Source organism: Clytia hemisphaerica, unplaced genomic scaffold, assembly GCF_902728285.1.
Source record: "Clytia hemisphaerica strain Z4C2 unplaced genomic scaffold, Clytia hemisphaerica genome assembly, whole genome shotgun sequence".
NCBI classification, from domain to species: Eukaryota; Metazoa; Cnidaria; class Hydrozoa; order Leptothecata; family Clytiidae; genus Clytia; species Clytia hemisphaerica.
The window spans coordinates 2,952,722-2,969,674 of NW_027104594.1; the positions used below are offsets into that span (position 1 = coordinate 2,952,722).

The 16,953-nt window shown below is 35.4% G+C and overlaps 1 protein-coding gene across 1 annotated transcript; it reads left to right on the top strand.

Annotated features, from left to right (window-relative positions):
- Positions 1-10,909: 10,909 nt before the first annotated feature.
- LOC136823779 (green fluorescent protein-like) lies at positions 10,910-16,617 on the top strand. Its single transcript, XM_067079948.1, has 3 exons — positions 10,910-11,165; positions 12,632-12,920; positions 14,833-16,617. Exons 1-3 carry the CDS (start codon positions 10,957-10,959, stop codon positions 15,034-15,036), a joined length of 702 nt encoding a protein of 233 aa, XP_066936049.1. The 5' UTR covers positions 10,910-10,956; the 3' UTR covers positions 15,037-16,617.
- The last annotated feature ends 336 nt before the right edge of the window (positions 16,618-16,953 follow it).

Below are 16,953 nucleotides of genomic sequence, written 5' to 3' on the forward strand. Positions count from 1 at the left end.
GCTACAACATCTACAAGATATTCAACTCCTGTTTTATCGGAAGATTTTCAAATCTACAGGTTTGTAGATCTCCGCCATAACGAACGCTGACTAAAAAAAGATAAAATTAGTCTGAAAGATGAGTCCGCTTGCTGTGATAATAAAGAAATAAAAATCGCCTTGTTTATCCTTGGTCAGTTTCACCCTTTTTGATATCACTAACGAATACGGCTTTTTAATCTAAGTAAGTTAATCCATAGAATGAAACCAAATATGGCACATTTTGTAAAATTTCCGTAGGGTTTGTAGGGTTTAAATGTCCCAAAGATTTACATATTTCTTTTGGCTGAGAAAAAGTTGAAATTCAGCAGCGACTCCTGCGACATTTCCAAACAAAATGGCTCAAGAGGTATTGCGTTTGAATCTCCTTCAAATTTGTGACCAAAGATTTCTAAGTATAGGATTTTCGAAGGGATGGTAGGGATTGCAGTGACCACTGACCTTTGTATATGACTGGACCAAGTTACTCAATGCCGGCCAAGCTAAATATTATGATCGGAGTTATTTCTCCCGCGGAGAGAGTGCTAGATCTAGTTTCGCTTGTACATTAATTATATAGCGCCGTTTGTCGTTAGGCAAAGTTTCAAACAATACAATGGCTTTTTTGAAGGCAGAGTGAACTTTTCAGCACGATTGAACGATGGACATTTATACGGACTGTCTTCCAAGCAATCTTTGGTGAACGATTCTTTTGTTTCAGCCTCCAAATCTCCTTGGAAAGTTCAGTTTCTTTTTCGTACTTTTCGTTGGCGAAGGATGACTTGTGGCCGTATCGTTTCTTGAACTTAGGTTCGGCTAACGCTAACCTTATGTAGAATTTTTCAAAAAATAACTTATAAAAGTGGGCCTCCAACATGTTTATAGTAGAAGGTTTTTTTTTTAAAGACTAATTTTGTTGGAATATTGGTAAAGAGACATAAACGTTTTGTTTTTTTATAAGAACATCTAAATTTTTGAAGCCTTCAGACGTTCTTAGCTTTTCTGGTTTCAAGCCTAAGAATGTTCTTAACTTGTTCTTAACATTTTCGTCACCAAAGCCTTATTTTCTTATATAGTTTGTACTTCTAAAAACTTTCTAAAAACTTTGTACTTCTAAATATAAAAGAGTCAATCAAAACCATGTCACACCCTTAACAAATGATGTTTTCTGGATGGTCTCGATCTATTCTAGTTACTAGTTCATCTAATGTTTCCAGCTCACCCAAATAGAGACTTATACGCATGCGTAATTTATCATTTTTTAAACCGCTAGTAAAGCGTAAAGTACAAAAAGTAATAAATATGTAAGGAATATGTACTGACCAAGGTCAGGGTTTGGGACAGCAAAATATGTCGTTCTTTGATAGTTAGGGTTAGGGTTAGGGTTAGGGTTAGGGTTAGGGTTTGTTGTTCTTTTTCTCGCTTTTTAATGGTTATTTGTCGTTCTTTTTAGATAGTCTGGAAACGTTAGATGAACAGTCTCATCATATTGATATAATGAAATAAATCATGCAATTCAACAAGTTATGCAATGAACCACGAAAAATGGCAAGATATGACCTTTTACACGTGACTCAAGCAAAGTTCGAATTCCCGAGGCATTTTTTTATAATACGGGGATGAACAAAAGCATGGCATGTGAGAGGAGGGTGCCAATAGCAATAACATAACATCGAAAAAATATTCATCAAAAGCCCGTGAATAGCGAGTTTATGTATTTGGGAAGGGAGGGGGAGTAACTAAATCGATATGGAATAACCTGCTGTTTTGACCCGCAAAATCAAGGACGGTAAAAGTGTTGATTGGAAGCTTACCGTTTCCGTCGCAGGAAAACACACCAGATACATAAACTGGCTAATCTTAAATTGGATTCACGATGGAGAAGCCGTGTTACATTTATAAGTCCAAATTTTTTTTAAGTCTAGGATGTTCTTTACTTTTCGAGTTTTAAGCTTTAAGGTGGTAGTCTACCGAGAAATGGAAAATCATCGAAAAAATTGTCGAATTTTGGTTTTTGGGTGTTTTGAGATCCTTAGGTCTTTCTGAACATCTCCTGGAAATTTCAGAGATATATCTTTATTTTTTAGGTCGCAGTGAGCATTTTTGTCCTGCTGGGTGCTTGAAAAATCGCCCTAGCAACGGAAAAAATCCCGTTGCTAAGGACTTATTTTTTCAATCTCGGCCGAAACATAGCAATGTGATACGCCAAAAGAAAGCTCTTTTTACGCCCTTTTCGAGCGTCAAAATATTATTTTCCGTGGCATTACGTCATCCTTAAAATTAAAGATGGTAGCTTCAGTAGTGTAACACATCAAAACAAGCTGAAAAGCAAGCTGTTAGCATGATTCTGCAGATTTCTTGGCAGGTTTTAGATCAAAACTTAATTTCTTTGATGGAAATGATTTGTTTAAATGAAGAATAGACTCTACAGAAGCCATAAAGTTGCTGTACATTGGTTATGTTGCTGGATTTCTACGAAAAACATTTAAGTTGCCGCCATTTTGTTTTGAGGAGCATATAGGCGGTGAGAGGCGGTGTGTGCTTTTTGGTGGCTCACATAATGTTTTGTAGTGGATTTAAATGCAACTGAGATATTTCCAAGCACAACATGATGTAACAGAGATGGAAATCAATGTGCATTATAATGAACTGGACCTAACTTCTGGAGACGCACATTCTCATCTGACACCCGCCACTCATAACAGCCTTCCTTCGGTCAAGAAGCCAGCTCATTGCTCATTGTCATCTAGTCTATGTGAATAAAAATATGCACACAAAAAGTTTTCATGCCTACAGAGAGTTATGCTGGACTTTCAATGAACATTTTGACACACTTATGTGGCTGTTTTCACCCAAATTTGATGTTATCGCAAGATTACCGCAAACTTTGCTATGTATACATGACTTTAGCGCAACATGTTTTTGTTGATTTTTGGATATTTTATCAATTTTTGTGAAATGTTTTACTTTAACTTTTGAAACCTGACTGGTTGGATGAGTATTCAGTGAAGAAATTTTTTGAAAAGAGCTTTCCAACTTAAAATAATACCCATTTTTGCAGACTTTTGCCTTTTTCTTTGATTTTCTGAAAACGCGTTTCCGGGGGTTTGCATTAACCTTGTCAGAAATATCTTAGGATTGAGAGTAGCTACAGACTTGAAATTTTCAGGGAAGTTTCCTTACATGATTGTGTATTGAATGAATGGATTAAAAAGTTTTAAAATTGGTTTCCTGATTTTTAATCTCAAAAAAGCGTTTTTTTCAGTTTCTTACCCCCTGGAAAAAAATTTTTTTTTTCACTCATTCCAGACCTTTTTTAAATATTAGTCATTTAAAAAAAAAACTAACTTCATAGGTCAAGCGGACTATTCAGAAAACCTGACACAAGCAAAATAAAGTATTTTAACCCCTGACTGATTTTACCCCCGTCTTTGGTTATTTTTAGAATTTTTTTTTATTTTTAGAAATGTTAATAGTTGATATACATTTCCTGAAAATTTCATTACGAAATGTAAAGAAGTTCTTGAGTTATTGCAAAAAATGTGATTTTTTGACTTTTGAAATCTGGCGGTAGACTACCACCTTAAAATGTTCTTATTTTAAACCATTTTGTGAATATTGTCGTAAAATTACCTAAGAATTGAGTGTTTTAAATTGTGCAAAGCCTAACAATATTTTTAACTTGTTTTCAATATTTTGGTCACCGAAGTTATCATTTGGGTGATTTTCGGCTTTTTGACTTTGCGTTTACAAGACTGCTTATTTTTTCGTGTCTCCGCATATCACTTATCATCACGATCCCCGCTATTTTTAACATATATAATTTGTATAAAGTATATCAACACTCGGTGTTTATAATAGACACAAAGTTGCATAGAAGCCCAAGCAATGTATCTATTTACACGCATTTTTTTTATAAGAATGGTGTAAATCCATTTCATCATGGATATTCTTAACCTTTTTGGGAAAATCATCCTAAAATATTCTTACAGCATTCTTATTACTTGGGGGTAATTGGCAATTTATAGTTTAAAATGCTCTAAAAAATGGCATTCTTAGCTTGAGTAGCAAAATTCCATGATGGTGATATTCTTAGCATACTCTTAATTTGTTTGGCCATTTTCATCATGGACATTCTTATAAAGTGTATTCTTATTAAAAAAAAGAAGCGTGTAACAGATTTATCAGATCATGAGGTTTTACATGTTTTCTCTGCAGGGTGCAAGTGTGGGCTTCGTATTACCCAATCTTGTGATAAGGTCAACCGTCAATAGGGTTGTTCAAATGGAGATGAAATATATTTTGGTCATATTTGGTACTATGATGAAATAATCAAATGAAGGCGTACCATTGAAACAAATAGCTGAAAATTCAATCATATGACCTTCAAAAGTTAACCATATCACCTGCAGCCGAGCTATCTCAAAACCTTATTGTTAAACTGTAAATCTTTTTTACAGTTAACCTTTTGGATCTGTATTTGTAAAGATTCGCTAATTAGTTTCTGAAAATATATTAACTTTTCAGATTCGCAAATAATTAGATCCAATTATTCAAAACACTGAATTTTCATATCAATGTTCATGTGATGGTGCGTCACAACTACTGTCACTCCCAATAATTTTCAACCTAGATCAGACTACCAAATCTAATCTATTCATTTGCTGAGTTGGCGGTGACCGGTGATCAAACCCACAACCCTTAGATTGTAAGGTTGATGCCCGGGTACTTACCCTGAGTATCAGACGTTAAGTTTTCAAAGAATATATTAACCTCTGAAGACCAATAATAGAAATTTTATCGCGCATGTGTCAATCTAATCACTGTAGAAAGAATCAAATATGAAGAGCAAATATTACCTTATCAATGTCTAGCAGACTGTATCAGTATACAGGGTGTCCCTAATTAAAGTATCGAGTCGAAACACAACTATGGCTGCGTTTAGACCAACTGGCATTTGTAATTGGGCATTTGCTCACGAGGGAGTCGATTGTAATAGCTTTTCCATTGTATTTTCTGTCATGGCATTTAAGGAATCGTCTTTTTAGAGTCATTACTGAAAAGGTGATTCCCTCAAGTTCAACTTTGACAGATCAAACAAAGAAAAGCATGGAATTTCTCAAAATCTGCAGTCATTAAGACTGAAACTTTTTGCCGTAGGGCTAGCCTATGGCAAATCTTGCAAATTTTACAATCTATAGAAAGAACTGAATAAAAAACGTGCAAATACTTTAAAAAATCAAAAATGTCATTTTTTCTCTTTGTTTTGGTTCCTTTGTTTGATTTGAAATGCCAGAAAAGGGGATTCCTTTGCTCAAAATGGCATTTCAAATGCCAACGAAATGCCAACACGCTGGCATCATTAGGCATTTGACAAACCGAACAATTGCGCGGAACAATAGAATTCAAAAGAATACTGCAAGTAATTACAAATGCCAGGCTGGTCTAAACGCAGCCTATGGTCGTGTTCAGACCTGAAAGTTTAAGTTTAAGGTTTAAGTATTACTTTGTTGATATGGGAATTCAATTATAATCACTTTTCTTTTGTCATCATCGATTGGCGATCTCGAGGAATCTCCTTTCCTAACTTGAAATCATGTCATCTTCTCTCTTGAGATACTTTGAAACAAAAAGGATTTCAGGGAATCCCTCTGCAAAACACTAATTCGTGTTCGCTGAAGCCATTACTGCTAGAGATGCTCCGAGCGTCTCTAAGTCATAAATTTCACGTTCTTTTTTCTTCATTTACAAAAGAAGCATGCTTTTCACTTGCGAATTCTGATTTCGTCTATTCAGAAAACTGTAACGAAATCGTAAAAACTTTTTTTTTAAACCAGAGGGTGATTCCTTTTTAAACTTTGGTTTAATTAATGAGGAGCGTGCCGTTAGATACAAAAGGAATATAAAAGAAACATGTAGACCTAATTGCTTTAAACCTTGGTCTGAACACGACCTATGAGTAGAAAGTTTTATGTGCGTGCTCACAAAATTGTATTCTTTGTCATTACGATTAATTTATACGTTGTAACTACCTTTTGTAATAAGCCTGTGTGATGGAGAACGTTCTTATATTTTAGCGATAAAACACACAAACTTTCCTACTCAATTTCATGTTCAAACTCGATACTTTAATTAGGGACACCCTGTATTAATGTCTAGCAGACTGTATCAGTATACAGTTTACTATTTACGAATTCCCCAGAAACCTCCAAGTGTAATCGAAGTGAGTTTCTTTCGAAAGAAATCTTTTACATGATCCCCAAATGTATAACAGTAATTACTAAACTATTAATTATGGAAATGTCACTTTTAATTGAATCGAAATAATAGACAGACTTTATGTTATGATTCTCTATCACTGACTCTTTTTAAAATGCATTGATGATATTTTTTAGTTGTGTTTTCAACGACGGGAATAAAAATATCAACTTTGAACTTCATCCAAGATCTTGGATGGTTGTCATGGTTACTTTTGTCTTCGTTAATTGCGCGATGAATAGAATCTCGATTCGTCGGCACAGCGTCAATATATGATTTTGACCTGTGCTTTTCACGGTACGGGGTACTAGGTTTGCGAGCTGAGCCAAAAATCGAAAATCGAATTTAAGAGCGTTTTTGGGACCCTCAGAGAGACTCTTTTGTCGATTTTCACTCGATTTTTGTCCAGATTTTTGAAAATAACAAACCTTTGAGAGAGGAAATTTTCGATTCCGGGACCCATTTTGCCTAAGTACGCCCCCAAGGGTGAATACTCTACTGCAATCGACTAAGCTACCCGGCCACTATAACTTATACATATTTTAAGGCTCACAAACAACCGAAACACATATTTTATACATTGCTTGAGAAGCCGCCGATTCTTCAATTTGAGACACAATTTTTGACATCACAACCGAACAACACATTCACTTGCACAGGTGCTTACGTAAGGTGGAAATCAATGTATTAAAAATTATTAATATCAAGGAAAAACAATGTCAAAATTTTTGCTCGAAGGTGACCTTGTTTACAATTTATTTGGTGTCACGAAAAAAATTTTTTTTGGTGTCACGAAGATTTTTTTTTTGGTGTCACGAAGATTTTTGTTTGGATTTTGAACAACAAATTGTAATTTCTAGTTGTGACAGTCTAGAATGAACAAAAAGTCTGACATTTGGCAAGATGATTGACATTATCTGTCATGGTTGAACAACTTGAGTAAGATTAGAATAATAATAATGAATAATACATAATAATGTTATACAAGTTTGCAGGTCACCATACGAGCACATGGGCCTCTATGAACCACTCTTTGTTCGGTTTTTAATTTTCTTATGATATGATTTTTTCCTAAGGCTCCCCCATGTGTCTACTACTGAATTATTGTTTCTTGAGCTTTCATAAACCAATTTAATTATAATCATAAACCAATTTAAACCAATTTTAAAACTCTTTAATTGCCTTCCTTTCACTTTGTGTTAGGTCTTCCGTGATCTGGAAGGGAAATCTTGCTCCTTTAGTTATTCCTACCAAGACTGTATTTTTGTGTTCTTCATTTGCAAATCGGACTTTGATCGGTCTATAGCGTTTCTCATCTTCTCTTTCTCTAGAAAATTTCCCGATTCTTTGTGCTTCTTCTATTTTCATATTCCTTAATAAGCGTAGCATCAAGGGTAAGACTTTTTCATTAAGGTATTCTTCGTCGTAAATTTTGGTTGACTCCTCTGAATCTTCAGTGGATTCGTCAACACCATGAAGAATTAAATTGCATGCTGTGGATTGAATCAGTCGTTCCTCCTGTCTTTCCCTTCGAAATACGATTTCTATGCTTTTCTCGATTTGCCTCGACACGACTTCTGCGTAGCTTCGTGGTCTTATTTCTACTTTCTTTTCAATGATGTTTTCCATGTTCTTTTCGATTGTTGCCACTCTGGTCTCAAAACTCTCTCAAAACTCAAAAATCAAATCCTTTATTTCGCTGATCATAGTATTGACGTCTTTGGACTTTAGTCGGGTGATTTCTACGTCTTGGGTTTTCATTACGTTTTTGCAAGCTTTTATTTCTTTTCAGAATCCTGAGATTTTTGACGTTTCACATAAATTGACCCGTTCCAATAGATCAGGAGTGATCATGACACAGTTTTGACAGATAAAAGCTCTCAATTTGTATGTTAGACATGGATTTGATAGACAGGGAGCTTTGAACGAATGTAGTGTACGATTCGACTGCACTTCTTACATTCAAGTGTGTCTTTGGATTTTCCTTCTTCACATGTAATACATTCAGATGGGCAGTTCAGTTGTTTTTATAGATTGTCCTGAATTTTCTCCACCATTTTTACATCTTTTAACAGCATACCCGTTCTGTTTTTCACCAATCGTCAGAACTGAATTTATTATCTCGAGCAACCCTTCATACGTGCTCATATACAGTAGATCTTAATCCAAACATTAACTTTTTAATGGACTTTTATTACCATCATGATGATACTATCTTCAGTATATATTACACCTTTCGAAACTAGCTCTAAACTTTCCATTGAAACTAAGAAGGAAATAATAAAGGCGAAGTATTCTTGTTACCGAAACGAAACTAAACGATGACCCCATGACTTTTGTTTGATGAAATATCGATGCGTAGTAAACTTAAAATTAAAAGTCATTTTTAGTTGTACTTTGCAAGCGCTTGAACTCTTTAAAGAATAAAAGTAAAGACTATCCCAGGCCAGAGGTAGTTGAAAAATACTTTTTTGACAATTTTTCAGCACGCATTTGAGCTACATATATTAAAAGCTATACATTGTTGCAAAGATATTTCTAAGGAGAACAATCTAATAGAAAAATGATTAAAAAAAAAAAATGAAGATAAAAAATGAAGATTTTTTTTACAGGTTTAAAAATTGTGTTCATTTCAAAATGGACAAATTAACATTTTTATCCTCGCGTGATAAAATTTTCGGGCAATTTCTACACACTTATCTGCTGTATCGATCTACTTCATTTTAGAATATTGACAAGTTAAATTATGTATAGCTGTTTAATGAATTTTTCATTTGCCAGCTCCGTATGATTTCAACTTGTCTGCTATATCGATCTAGTTTACCCCAAAAATGAAACGAGGTCAACACTGTTTTTTCGCTTAAATTTCTTTTAGGCTGAGCACATGAGGTCAAGTTTTCAGAGAAAATATTAACCTCCGGCGACAAGATTTTTCCAGTCGAGCCGATTGGAAGTCATGGTATTGTAAAACGTTCAACTATCAAATTGAAATTTTGTTCCAGCATCGGGCCGAGCATTCGGCCTTTAAGGCCGGTCTCCACTTGCGCGCGCTGCGATCGCACTTTTTGGCTTCAATCCTCTTTGATTAAAAAAACGATTACGTAATAGAAATGTAGCGCGCGCTCAAAAAAAAAGTTGCACATATTTCAACTTTTTCCAACCGTTCCGTCAGATCGCGCCAATGGGTTGCATCATTTTTCTTTTGACCTATAGCGTTGAAACTTTGCTCAAAAAATGTGCGATCTGAGTGAGCAAGTGGAGACTTGCCCTTCATTTAGCATGTCGCTGATCTTATGTTTGTATCTCAGGTTAGACGAGGAGAAAAAGACAAATAAAAAAGGAGGAGCGTAAATTTTGCGACAAAGTGAAGAATATCAACAACGCCACACGCATTGCGCTTGTTAAAGAGTATCAAACTGTTGTCCAGGTAAAACAATGATCTCTTACTTCTTGAATTGACCGGGCTTCCCATATAAAAGGAAGTGTGTCCAGTTTTTTAAGATAAGGAATTTTTTGGTGAATTCTGACAAACTATGAGGCTTGCCCAGCGGTAACTCTGATCCCAATATCATGCAATTTTTTTTCTTAAATCACGATCACGTATGACAGCGAAAAACTTGGATAACTACGCACAGGCTCGGATACAGAGGGAGGCTATAACCAAAGGAGGAGAGTGCACTTTATTATCGTATTACCTTATATGGAAACTAATTACTCTCCATGAATAAGATAGCCTACCTCCTGTATCCGACCCTGACGCATCCCTTTGGAAAAGTCCAAATCACGTTATCACGGCTCAAAAATCTTTCAAAACACGATCACGTTTTGAACTCTAATCACGCAATCACGAAGAAAAAAATTAAAAATCCCGTAATCACGCTAGAAAAAATCTCTATCACGACATCACCAGAAGCGTGGTGGATCGGCTAAAATTCGGGGAAAGTGGGGAGGCAATTTTTTAGAAGATGGGGATTTTGGCACCCCATACAAAAAGTCAATAATTTTGTAAAAATAACGCGAGCGATACGAGTACGAAAGTTTTGGGGTATTTTCTCTCTTTTAGGCCGAAAACTGTCATTATATAAGATGTAAAAGAGAAAAGAGGCGTAGAAATTAGTAGTTTGGGGCATCTTTTTGCGCCCTTTGTATTTGGGTGCCCCCGTAAAAATCTGCCACTGAGGGTTAGTCCCCCTGCCTCCCCCTCCCTGCCACCACGCTACTGGATATCACTGCAAATCGCTTGGGGTCCAGTAATGGGTTGGACAAAATTTAATGATTTTTCATTTGAAGGTACATAGCCTGAAAATTGAAAACACAGACCTATCTTATAATTTTCTTTGTTAATCAATAAAAAAATGACATCCACTCTATTTCATCTAAGATGGAAGAGAACTTAATTCTTATCTTTGACCTGACCTCAAATTTATTTGTAAGGAATTTTTGCATGGCAGTTCTGACATGTCATTTATAGACAGTGATTGATTTTTCAATCAAGATTTGCACTTGGATATTATTACAACCACGTAGTTTTTGGAAAAAGAATGAATTAACATTAAGAAAAATTTCAAAATAATGACGTCAACAATCTAGTCCCAGTCCTAAGTAAAACGGTATAAATGAATTGAAAATCTTGAAGTTTAAACATCCGAGCAACAACATGCACATAGACAATCAACCAAAATGGCTTCTGCAGGCGCCCTCCTCTTAAAACAAAAAGTCCCATTCGTCATGGAGCTAGACGGTCAAATTAACGAAATCAAATTCTCAGTCCGGGGCAAGGGGACAGGGGACGCAACAACTGGCACCATTGACGCCAAATTTGTATGTACCACTGGTGAATTGCCAGTACCGTGGGCTTCAATTTCGAGTGCGATGTCATATGGAGCTCTGTAAGTATCACAGTACTCTTAGAGGGGAAGAAAGGTCCTATTCCGAAGATTATACAATTTCCCCCAGAAAGACTCTTCTACACTTTACAGATCATCTAACTAATGACGCAATGTTTCGAGCTCCAACCCTTACCCTAACTGATAAGATCAAAATAATCAAAAATCGAAAATATCGAAAAGGTCAAAAAGGAAGAATAAAAAAGTCCACTCCAGAAGCAATTACCCCGAGATTACTTATTTCCCAGAAAATAGATACTACCTGGTACCCAGAATGGTTGTAACCCCTCTGGGAAATTATTACTCCCTGCTGAAAAAAATCTTACTTCTATAATAAAAGTGGACATCCTTAAAAGAAAGACAGTCTTTGTAACTTTCGTTTGCTAACTGAAATTTTTGAAAGGTTTTTATGCTTTTCAGAAAAAACAGGCTTTCTACTTTTTATACTATCTTGTCACTGAGATACCCAGCTGACACACAACGTTGTTTTAACGTTAATACAAGAAAGTCTAAGTGGCGTAAAGACCCAGCAGTGTTAGCACTGTCAGCATATTTTTCCGCTGCAGAATCACCACAAAACAGGGGCAAACTTATTCAATTTATTGACTCGAGTCGGGCGAGAAATAAAGATTTAATTACTTTACTTACCTCTGACCATAGTCGTGAAATTGATTTTAGTATTTGAACATAAAAGTTATGTTTTAGGTTCTTTAACACTTTCAACAAAGAATTGCCTTTATAAATTGCTTTTTAATGAAATCCCTTAAGAGTAATTAAGAATTTCATTGCAAAAATGACGTTATGAACTTTAAAAGGACGTTAATAATATGTTGCATCACCTTCTTTTATAAAAAGTGCTAAGCTTTAATGGGTAATTAACCTTTTTGTTTTTTTCAAAATGTCCGCAAAGAATTGAACTGTTTTACATTTTTCGGAAAATTTTTCTAAATTAATGCATCAAAAGTTATGGCTGTTTTTCTATGAAAAATTGGGATGGAAAATTGGTCAAAAAGCACTATTTTCAAGATTTTGAAGGAAACAAGCTTTTAGAAAAATTTTCCGAAAAAATAATTTTAGTTCAATAAAAGATACACCATATACCGCAAAAAAAATTTCAAAATGTTTTTTCTTCGCCGAAACTAAGCTCTTAAAAGTTGAAATACTCTTCACTACAAAAGTCTTTATTTGCTTCTTCATCAAATTTTTTCATTGTGATTCTTAAATTTTCAGACTCAAGGATAATTGGCCTAACAGAAAATGTATAACAAGCCACAGTTTTGTGGGCTACATCAAGTAGAACTTTATATTTTGTAAGTGGCAAATTTATGGTCAGAACCCTTAAAGGCCCATTGCGCTGCTCTGTTTGGCCAATAACGTTGTGAACATTAGATAAACGGGGGATAAACGTTAAAACAACGTCTAGGCAATGCGACTAACGGTCTTCATGAAACACGCGTTTATTCTTTCAGCTGTTTCACCAAATATCCAGTCAATATTAAAGATTTCTTCAAATCAACCCTTCCTGACGGTTATATTCAAGAAAGGACTATTAGCTATGAAAATGATGGTTCATGGAAAGTTCGTGGTGTAATCACTTACGAACATGGTTCCATTTACAATCGCGTCACACTTAAAGGAGAAGGATTCAAAAGAGACGGACACATCCTTCAAAAAAGATACGACTTTTGCTGTCCGAATAATGCAGTTTACGTTTTGCCGGATAAAGAAAACAACGGACTCCGAGTTGTTTTCAATAAGGTTAGCTTTTTCACCTTTGTCAATTACTCTCCCGGGGGGGGGGGTACTTAGGTTTGTGAGATGATAGATATGTTCGAGCCAAAGTTCGAAAATCAACCCTTTCGAAAATTTCGTCCATTTTTCGACATTTTTGCCAGCCCTTGAGAGAGCAAAGCAAAATTTCAGCCAACATTTTTCAGCCAACATTTTTTATAACTTTAATCCAAATTTCCAGAATTTATGATCCTTTGAGTCAAACATTGATTTTCGTAATTTTAGAACCATTTTACAGGGGCTCTATTGATTTTTTATGGTTTTTTTTACCCCTTTTAGGAACTTTAGAGGGAGTGAAAAAAGGATCCTTATGGGTTGCACCAACCCAGCACCTATTTTGCCTAGTACCCACCCCTTCCCTTCCAGTTTCAACTGAATAATCATTAACAACCTTCAAGTACAAAATCTTCCTTTTCGCTATCAAAAACAATGAAAATATTTGTAAAATACCATTATCTACAATCACCGCCGAAATATATTGGTAATTTTGGGTATTTTAAACACCCCTGTCTCTGTGCCCCAGTGGGTGTTGAGTACCCAGTGGGGTGAGAATGAAAAAACCTGAAATTCACTGGGGTAAAAAATCTTCGTTCAAATATTGAGTGGGTGGCGAAAATTTCATTGACATTCACTGGGGGTGAGAAAGAATTTTTTGCATGAGCTAAATTTTGGTTCTGTTAGACGAAAACCGCTTAATTATTATTCGTCTAACAATTCTATCGTGTTTTAACGATGGAAGGTACTGGCTAACTTTTGGTCTAGTCAAAATCTGCTTCTTACATGCTACTAAAGTAGAAATATCATCTTGATCAGGTGGATATACTCTCACAGCACTGTAACAGGTAATGTAATGAGGTCTGGGGGAAGGGGGCTATAGAGGAGCAGTATGGTTATATCAAATTTTATAAACTCTGGGACCTAGCAATGTTTAGTCAACATGGTTAAAGTAGAGGTCTTTCTTTCAGTATCTACGCAAGTGAGAAAGCCTCTCTTTTGAGGCTAGAACCTAGCTTTTAAGAAAGAAAGGGCCAAGTACAACCGTGGTTTGCGCTGACAGAGAAATTTTTGATTTTCAGCCCCTCTCGTTTGGCACTTTCCACGTTTTAAAATGACCATAGAAGTCGGGTTGAATACAGTAAATATATTTAAGTGGAACATTTGATGGCGAGCGAGCGAAGCGATCAAATTTTTTTTGGTTTTTTCGGATATTTCACTTTAAAAAAAGGGGAAGTAGAAAATTCTAGCGGGGCGATTTTTTGAAAGAAAAGTTCTACTGGGGTACGTTAAAACAAGGGCTTTTCGAGTGGGGTATGTGTAAACTTTTTATCATTTTCAATGGGGTGCTTTTTTACTACAACATTCCAGTGGGGTGAGTGATTTGTCCAGTGGGGCTGAAAAATGAGCCATTTTTGGAAAAATAATTCACTGGGGTGACCAGTGGAGTGGATCCCATTGGGTCACAGAGGCAGGGGTGTTTTTAACGTTTTTCAGAGAATTGCAGTTTCAGTACTTCCACTTTGCTTCATTGAATTTTTCGATTTGGGAAGGGTTAAGTGACTCCCAGGCTATATTCTCAACCTTATTGGAACATTTTTGAGCTTTTATATCCTGAGTCATAAGTCTGATGTTAAAGCTCACAGTTAAAATTCTACTTGCTTACTGTACTTCAATGCAATTAAAAATCACTTGCAGTTTTAAAGTTTTGAGGGAATTTCCCTTTTGTGTCAAATATTTCGGCGCCGATTGTAGTTATGCAACTGGACACACTTTACACCATTTCCAGCTGCGAAGACACCTAATTAAAAAGGTTCGAGTTAGACTTTAAATTCACAACATTATTGCAAAATGGAGTTTCTAATTTTGTTATACATTCGCATAGGCTTTCAAATTGAAAGATGGAGGATACCATTGTGCTAAGCACGAACAACAAAATATTCCACTCGGCGGAGGAATCGTTGATATCCCAATTTATCATCATCTTCATGTTGGAAACATATTCTCGAAGGATCTCGAAGAAACACGTGACCACTTGTGTTTGATTGAAAAGCTCACAGCTATAGATCTTGAAACATACAATAACTGAACATATTCTTCAATTAATTTATATTTACCCTACCGATATTGACATTAGCTTTAATTTGAAGTTAGAGTTCGTTTTATTTAAAGTGGGTGTAAAACCTTTCCCCAAATAGACCTTTTCATAAATTACGTCATGAGCAATGTACCTTAATTTCAAACCTTAATTTCAAAATATTTTTACTTTTGGTAATTGATTCTCAGAGGAGTTCATAAGAAGTTGACTCTATTTAAAAAGTAATACTTGAAGTCTCAAGGAATATAATCACCTTGGAAATTGTTTCAAAACGATGCAGTTGTTGTACTCAAATTATTTATGAAAAAGGCCTACTACAGGGTGTCCCTAATAAAAGTATCGAGTTTGAACATGCGATTGAGTAGAAAGTTTTAAGTGTGTATTCACAAAATTGTATTTTAAGCTCTCCCTCTTTTTTCTTTGTCATTACGTAACAATAAAAACATACTCTGCCTGTTTACAAATGCAACGAAGAAAATTTAAATTTTTATTAATTTTGATTTTTAAAGACGTACATTTATGCAACAGGGGAATAGTAAAAAGGGCTATTGATTAATTTATACGTTGTAACTACCTTTTGTAATGAGCCTATGTGATGGAGAACGTTCTTATATTTTAGCGATAACACACACAAACTTTTTTACTCAATCGCATGTTCAAACTCGATACTTTTATTAGGGACACCCTGTAGTATAGTAAAACCTTCGGGTTTTAGGAAAATTTTTTTTAGAACTTAACTAAATTTCTACCAGGCTTTATTTTCTACATTTTTGCTCCCCGAGCAAGCTTATATTATTTTACCAACCTTTTTTATCATACACTATCTACATTTTATCAAGGCGACTACAAGTAGCTATAGAGTTTCAGTGAGGGTCAACTTATGTGTATATTTCTGACAGCTTTATCTTATTTTCCCGGGGAGGGGGTATTTATATGGTCTGACCAACGGTATATGCCGCCCTTAAGGGTAGGTTTTTTGATACCCTCGAAATGCACTGTAAAAGTATGTACTTTTGATAGAGTGCACTACAAGGGTCTTCTTTTAGCTTGATACACTGTAAGGGTGTGTTTGGAGACTGTGGAATTGCAAGTCTGACAGTAAAAATCTGATGTATCTTTATAGTTTTGACTCACACCCATTTTTTTCTGCACCCCAGAGGGGGGGGGTACTAGGGTTGGTGGATGAGGAGTATGTGCGGATGGGACCTCCAAAAAGCGATCCTTAGAGAGACCAAACTCTTAGTGAAAAAGTGTCCCTTTAGCCTTTTTTTAATCTCTTCGATTTTTGAAAAATGTCTCACTCTTAAAGAGATAATTTTTACAAAAGATATCCTAAAAATCGTAAATTTTTCGACCCCTTTGAACTACTTTGGAATTTTTATGACTTTTGTGACCCTTCCGCACATACCCAGCACCAATTTTTGCCTAAGTACATGCCATCGTTTAGAAATCGAGTGCCCCCTGGCTTGTTTTAAAGCCAAATCTTTAATATTTCTATTCTATATATTTTTTTTACATATTAAGCTTTTTAAATTGTCTTTGTTTTAAAAAGGAAGAAAAACAAACAAGAAATTTGTATCCGAAAATTCATTTGATCACGGATCAGCCTGAAGAAATATCTATAAATTTAACCCAAGAAAAGTTTAAAAACCATTGGGAAACGCTCTGAAACCTACATAATCCTTCTTGACTTTTAAGTTTTAAGCAATATAATTCAAAATACTCTTTCAATTGTTGTCACCTTTGTTATGGACGAAATGTATATGCTGCTCTGTCACCCAAAGCTTTCAACTGAATATAGTTTGACAAAAATTATTATTTCTTGCTGGAAACAATAGAATTTATATCCTTATTAGAATTTCGATAGAAATTTTCATCCGCACTGAGAGAAACCTCCCCACCGGAGCT